A 7,500-nucleotide genomic window follows, 5' to 3' on the forward strand; every position below is an offset into this window, starting at 1 on the left:
GTGTGTGTGTGTGGACAGACTATGTGGGTTATGCTTCATTTAAACTACAGGCAGAAATGCACTGGAGGCGTTGGATGTACACATTTTGCACACACGCCAACCGTTCCGACTGACCGAGCTGCCCTGGAAATAAAAGCTGCAGAAGTTGCAGCAGATTCTGAATTTCAACCAAAGACTTGTGAACGAACGGATCCTCAGGTCATTTTAAGATAAACAAAAAGAGATGAAACTTTTGTAATTATAATATTAAGCTGCAGGCAGCGAACAATGATAATAACACTTTGCAAAGGAGGCAGGAGCGCATTTGGCAGCAATGCACTGCAATGCAACGTTAGCATTAGCAGCTGTTTATTTACTAGTCAAGAAGAAACGTTGTGAGTTCAGCACCTTCACTCACCAACATCTGTCTCCAGAGGTGGAAACAAAAACCAGTGTCTCTATCACGTCCTCTATTCTACTGAAGTTAGCATGCTAACTAGCTAGCTAGCTCCGGACCTTCGCGTCACTTTCCGATAGCAACTCACTGCAGCCTCCAGTCTGTCCTGAAGACGTAGCTGCTCAGACGAGGTATGCACACACACACACACACACACACACACACACACACACACACGATTTGTAAATTAAATATCTTTGGGTTTGTAAATGTTGGTATTGATTTTCTGTCATTTTATCAACAAAGTGATTAATCAAGGAGATAATCAGATAATCAATAAAAGTTGTTCGTTACTCAAACAAAAAAAAGAAGTGAAGGTTTGAATGAACACACACACGGAGAAGGTTCATCCTGCATCAGCTGAGAGGAGACGAGGAGAGAGGAGTGTGTGATCAGGTGAACAAGTCTTAGGAGACAGAGGTGAGTGACAGGAGAGAGAGAGGTGAAAGACAGAGCTGAGGTGTGTGTGTGTGTGTGTGTGTGTGTGTGTGTGTGAGTGTGTGTGTCAGAAGGAGACAGGAAGTGATGGTTTAAGTGACAGAGAGGTGGGCTGTGTGTGTCGGAGTGGAAAAGAGGAAACAGACAAATGGATGGACACAAAGCCTAAAATGCTTGTGTGTGTCTGTGTGTGTGTGTGTGTGTGTGTGTGTGTGTGTATCTGTGTGTGTGTGTGTGTGTGTGTGGGGTGCAGTGACACAAAAAGCTGATGTCTTTCCTTTGTAAAATGCTGGAAAGCTGATCCAGTTGTTCGCTGCACAATTTGATATGGGAGGACCAGCCTGACTGTGCGCTCACACACACACACACACACACACACACACACACACACACACACACACACACACACACACACACACAGTGACTTCTGTAGAATCATCATCAGCTTATGTTTCAGCAACAGTGCAACAACGACTCTGCTTAAACAGCACTTAGACGCACACACAGACGCACAACCCGACGGTCACGAGCACACGCAGCAGCTGTGTTCAGTTGAGTCAACATCAGTCGAGTGTAACAGAGGACAGTCAATTAAATCACAGTAGATTTAAATACAGAATCAAACACAGTAGCAGCCAAATCAGAATCACACTGTACAACATGGACTCGTTTTTGTTTTTAAAGCTGCACGAACACGAATCTAAAATCTGTGATATGAAAGGTGTCGCTCTCAGTGTTATCACCTCGACTGAGACCGTAAAACAAAGATGGACGTCGCCTCTGTGACGTCACCCGCAGGTTTCTGGAGCTCAGAGTGAGCTGCTACACCGTCGTCATCTTAGCAGGGCCTGACTCCGCCCCCTAACTCCCAGCTAATCCAAAAATGGTCAAAGAGGAGGGACGTGCCGGTTTGTGGCAAACATACGCTCACCCACCTGTCTCTCAAAGAGGCCACGCCCTTAATCCTCCATAACTTTAGTCCTTGATAAAATATAAACAGGTGAGTTAAATAAACAGGTGAGTTATATAAACAGGTGAGTTATATAAACAGGTGTCATGACGGAGGAAATTAGCTCTAGAGACCAAAACAGTTTTTGTATCAGGCTGTAAACATGTTTATTTCTGCTGTAAAGTTGGACATTTTAACATGGGAGTCTATGGGGACTGACTCACTGCTGGAGCCAGACTCTAGTGGTCGTTAGAGGAACTGCAGCTTCTGGTTCTTCTGTGTTGATGCTTCATTTTTCAATATATATTTTCTTATCTTTTCTTTTTTTTCTGCTTTGAAATGCAGATATCTTCATGCACACCTCGGTTAATGTACATCTCTTCTTTCAGATTGTAAAATACTTATGGAAAATTCTATTGGATCCATATTGTTTAAACAAAAAAGGGAAAAAGAAAAAGGATGTTGAGACAGGAACTGTTCTCCAACATACTGTTCATTTGCTGCAGACTTCTGATACTTTATAACTGTGAGGCTTTTTCTCTGTAACAATTATCCTCTAAATAAAGAATCACAAAAACAGATGATATCATTGTTGTGATTACAGCTTGTTCCACTGCCCTCTTCCTCTTAACAGCAGTGTGTCGTGCTCTAATCCTATAAGGACGACGATGACTCACAGTTCAGACCATCTACACAAACATCTTTACTCTCTTTACAGAACTTTAAAGCTCATGTGTGAATCTTGGAAAACACGTGTAAATACTGTCTGCACCATGCTCCCTCTGCAGCCAGTGGGCTGGAAATAAATGCATATATACTCACACACTGCAATCTGGTCCCATGTTCTCTTAACTAACACACACACACACACACACACACACGCACGCACACACACACACACACACACACACACACACACACTCACACACACACTCACACAGGAAGTGGGAAATGAGAACAGGAACATTGGGGTCTGGATAAGCTGCACTCTGATGATCTCTTTCGGCTGCTTCATGGGTCGACCAAGGGTTAACCGCCTCACTGAACCCATGAAGTCTATACCGCTGTGTGTGTGTGTGTGTGTGTGTGTGTGTGTGTGTGTGTTTGCAAACAGACTGATAGTCAAGAAGAGAACATGGAACCATATTGCAGTGTGTGTGTATATGATATAGTGTGTATTTACACGTCTGTTAAGCCGTTAGTCATGAGCTAATGGGGCCAGAGCAGAGTGTGTGTGTGTCTGTCTGTCTGTCTGTGTGTCTGTCTGTCTGTCTGTGTGTCTGTCTGTGTGTCTGTCTGTGTGTCTGTCTGTGTGTCTGTCTGTCTGTCTGTCTGTCTGTCTGTCTGTCTGTGTGTGTGTGTCTGTGTGTGTGTGTGTGTGTGCATGCATGTGTTCCTGCAGCAGAGTGCAAGAATGTACAGTATGTGCATATGAGGCTTTGTCTGCGTCAGTGTGGCAGTTGCTCTAGAACATGGTATTAGACTTGCAAAGGGGGGTCAACGGGGATATGTGTGTATGTGTGTGTGCGTGTGTGTGTGTGTGGACAGACTATGTGGGTTATGCTTCATTTAAACTACAGGCAGAAATGCACTGGAGGCGTTGGATGTACACATTTTGCACACACGCCAACCGTTCCGACTGACCGAGCTGCCCTGGAAATAAAAGCTGCAGAAGTTGCAGCAGATTCTGAATTTCAACCAAAGACTTGTGAACGAACGGATCCTCAGGTCATTTTAAGATAAACAAAAAGAGATGAAACTTTTGTAATTATAATATTAAGCTGCAGGCAGCGAACAATGATAATAACACTTTGCATAGGAGGCAGGAGCGCATTTGGCAGCAATGCACAGATTTTTATCTTTAGAAGAAGTTATTTGTAAGTTTTTGCTATCGCTACATCGCTAACATTAGCATTAGTAGCTGTTTATTTACTACTCACCAACATCTGTCTCCAGAGGTGGAATCAAACACCAGTGTCTCTATCACATCCTCTATTCTACTGAAGTTAGCATGCTAACTAGCTAGCTAGCTCCGGACCTTCGCGTCACTTTCCGATAGCAACTCACTGCAGCCTCCAGTCTGTCCTGAAGACGTAGCTGCTCAGACAACGTATACACACACACATATAAATAAATATAAAGTAGCCTATATATATGTTATAAATTCAAAGATGGCTGAAGCTCTCATTAAGCAACAATCACCACCACATGTAGCTCCTTTAAGCTAACGTTAGCGTGTCTTCTTCAGGGTTTAAAGACTGAAACTGATCATATCCTGTTGAAAACATTTGATTCATATTAATGATCAGACTGTGGAAGTAAGAAGGAAATAGGATGCAGTACAAATGTCTGACCTTTGACCTCCGTGCTACTAGATAGTTTGGTGGAAAATAGAGATGTTCAAATGGCCAAATTTCTGTCACCACATTTGCATCTGCAGGTGTTGACCTTCGAAGAAAATATATGTGCATTCAAAACACATACGTGTGTGTGTGTGTTTGTGTGTCCTCAGTCTAATGAGGTGGAAGACAAACACTGAGCGTTCCACAACATTATGGTTTTCAGCCAACAGCTAATGAAGTGAAGAGATCCCTGACACGCACACATACGCACACACACGTGCGCACGCACGCACACACCCAGTAGTACAGTAAAGTATAAATGTGGTAAACTAAATGAATGCAGTTACTTGCAGTGTGAACGTGTTTCCTGTGAGCGGAGGAGACTTTAAGCATGAGGAGGACTCTGACTGACAGTATTGAGACTGGGCCGCCGTCTGCTCCCGCTGTTCTCATCGGGGGCCGAGTATCGACGGCGGTGTCGCCTTCCCCCCGTGTGTTCGATACCTCTGTCCTCCGCTTCCTGTCTGCACGACACCCGACGCCACCCCTGTATATGGGTGTGTGTGTGTATGTGTATGTGTGTGTAATTGTGTATGTGTGTGTAATTGTGTGTGTGTGTGTATGTGTGTGTGTGTGTATGTGTGTGTATGTGTGTGTAATTGTATGTGTGTGTGTGTGTGTGATGCTGCAGTATTAGCAGGCAGAGTGGGTGAGCGAGGGCTAAGGTTGCATGTTGTTCTTTTCGTGGCAACGTTTTCTTGAGTGATGGATTCCCTGAGAGGATTTAATGTCGGTGGCAGACATGACCATGAACACACCGCACATCTGTCTCACTGCACATCTGTACGCAGGACTGTCACCACTTTGTTCATGAGAGAGACGGCAAGTCAAAGTATTTTAGGATACACACAAACACGCTAAACTGACTTTAAATACAACCTGAATCAAACCTGACACAAAAATTAAAATAAACGTCTCGTTTCAAAAGTGATTTCTTCCTCTTGAACCTTAAAATCTGTTCTCATCCGGCCTTGTACACCTGCGAGCGCTGCCCCCGTGTGTGAGTCTGTATTTCAGCTTGTTGGGATGTGTGTGTGTGTGTGTGTGTGTATGTGTGTGTTTGAGTGAGTGTGCGTGTCTCTTAGTCCTAAATATAAGCTTGTCACAGCGTCCAGAGCAAAGCCAGTGGACAGCTCAGCTGAGGCAGAGAAATGGTTTTAAGTGCTGCCTCCCTGCTCACACACAACACACACACACACACACACAACACACACACACACACACACACACACACACACAGTTAAGACCAACACTCATTTTCATGGGAGCCAGTGACAACCAATATTTCCTGCATATATTCAAAATCTTTAAAGCTGAAAACTGTCAGTACTTAGTGTTTCCAGCACATGGACACTAAAACTCTCCATCAGGGTAAAAACCACAGCAGACTGCTCATCCTCCTCCTCCTTATCATCCTCCTCCTCATCATCATCATCATCAGATAATGAGAGATCATTCACTGCAGGTTCAGTGTAAACAGACTGAGGTTTAGAGTTAATCAGAGTCTAACGCAGGTTTTTATCGGATCACAAATCGTCCACACGACTCGACCTGGTTCCGTTCACATTTGTCCTGTAAAAGACAAATTCAAACAATTCAAGAGGAGTGTGAAGACGTTCTGAAGTGAAGATGTTGGATAAGCATTTCAGTGTGATGGGTATCTGATCACAACAGGTCTTATAACCTTTTCGCACCAAAATTAGCAGGAACAAGCAGCTTTTTAAACGAGGGCAGACGACTGACTCCTCTCACACTGCCAGACTAGACCTGCTTTATCATCACACGTCACATGGACATCTCCCTTTAGGCTGAATGGAGCTTTAAACACTCTGTTTCTGATGGTATCTGCTCTCCGCTGCTGTGATTGCACTTGAAGAGAAAAAGAAAATAGAAAACGTGCGCGTCAATATGACAGATGTGTTCTCTGTGCACCGGCGGGTGAAAGCAGCCGCTGTGAAGGACTCTGTTTCTTCAACGCGCCCTTTAAAGTGCCATATTTTGACTGAGTTGACCCCCCTTCCTAACACACACACACACACACACACACACACACACACACACACACACACACACACACACAGCAGCAGAAGGATCAGTCTGAACCCCTGTGGTGAGACGACACTGCTAACACACTTCCTAAAGACTTGTTCCCAGGCTGTGTGTTTAAAGCTGCAGCACACACACACACACACAATTTATGCCTGTGTGTGTGTGTGTGTGAGAGTGTGTACCTGTCAATCTGTCTTTACTGTGTGTAGACAGGTATCTCCACCTGTTAATGTCTGTGTCCACGTCTCAAAGTGTGTTTTCTTTTCTTCATGAGTGTGTCGCTGTCAGACTGTGTACGTCTGTCAGCGTGTGTGTGTGTCAGTTTGCATGTGTCTATCTGCATCTCCCACTGTCACTGTGTTTGTTTTACACGTGTGTGTGTGTGTGTGTGTGTGTGTGTGTGTGTGTGAGCTCACCCATGCTGTTGGTGGAGCTGCACCACATCAGCAGACAGCCGGTACACAGCAGGTTGAGTGATCCGAACAGCAGGATCCTCCACGACTGAAAACGACAAACAAACAAACAAACAAACAAAATAACTGTTAAAGGACAAAAACACAAGAAGGAGAGGCTCCGCCTCTGGATCCAGGCCCAACAGATCACCTGTCATATGTCTTTTCTTATTTCCTTCATTCATTATTCACATGAGCTGAAATGATGTTTTCTTCTGAAATCAGGAAACGACGGGAATCACCAGATCACGGTTGAATCCCTCCGCCAACCAGCTGAGTCAGGAAATAAAGTCACAGTCTCTCTTTCCTGGATTACAGCGTTGAATCACGACCAGAAGAGTTTTACAGAACATTATGATGTCACAGTGAAGTTGACCTTTTGGATATAAAATGTGATTATTATTTTATCTTATTAGATATTTGGATTAAATCGTGTCATTACATCGCAACACAATTAGCGGATGAATTTGTGAGTTATGGCCAATCATGCGCTTTGTGAGGTCACAGTGACCTTTGACCTTTGACCACCAACTTCAGTTCATCCTCGAGTCCGAGTGAACGTTTGTCCACATGAACGATGTGAAAACAAAACGAATCATACTGCGGATGTTGCGATTTGGATACCGGACTTGATCATATTGAGATATCGGTAATATTTCGATAAATTCTTCAGCCCGTAGTTCGCACCAAATTTAAAGAAAACCCCACAAAGCGTTCTGAGATATCACGGTAACAAAACTTGGACGTACTGTATGTACAACACAAATCCCAACA

At 44.0% G+C, this 7,500-nt stretch overlaps 1 protein-coding gene across 1 annotated transcript in view; it reads right to left on the bottom strand.

The window, feature by feature from the left end:
- The window catches only part of slc30a6 (solute carrier family 30 member 6), a 49,955-nt gene that overhangs the window by 31,006 nt on the left and 11,449 nt on the right, over window positions 1-7,500 (bottom strand). The window contains exon 4 of the mRNA XM_023394669.2: window positions 6,691-6,775. Coding sequence (XP_023250437.2) covers window positions 6,691-6,775 — 85 coding nt within the window. The remainder of the gene's footprint in view (window positions 1-6,690; window positions 6,776-7,500) is intronic.

The sequence above is a fragment of the Seriola lalandi genome, unplaced genomic scaffold, assembly GCF_002814215.2.
Source record: "Seriola lalandi dorsalis isolate HSWRI2012SDOR001 ecotype SW California unplaced genomic scaffold, Sedor1 jcf7180002054952, whole genome shotgun sequence".
NCBI classification, from domain to species: Eukaryota; Metazoa; Chordata; class Actinopteri; order Carangiformes; family Carangidae; genus Seriola; species Seriola lalandi.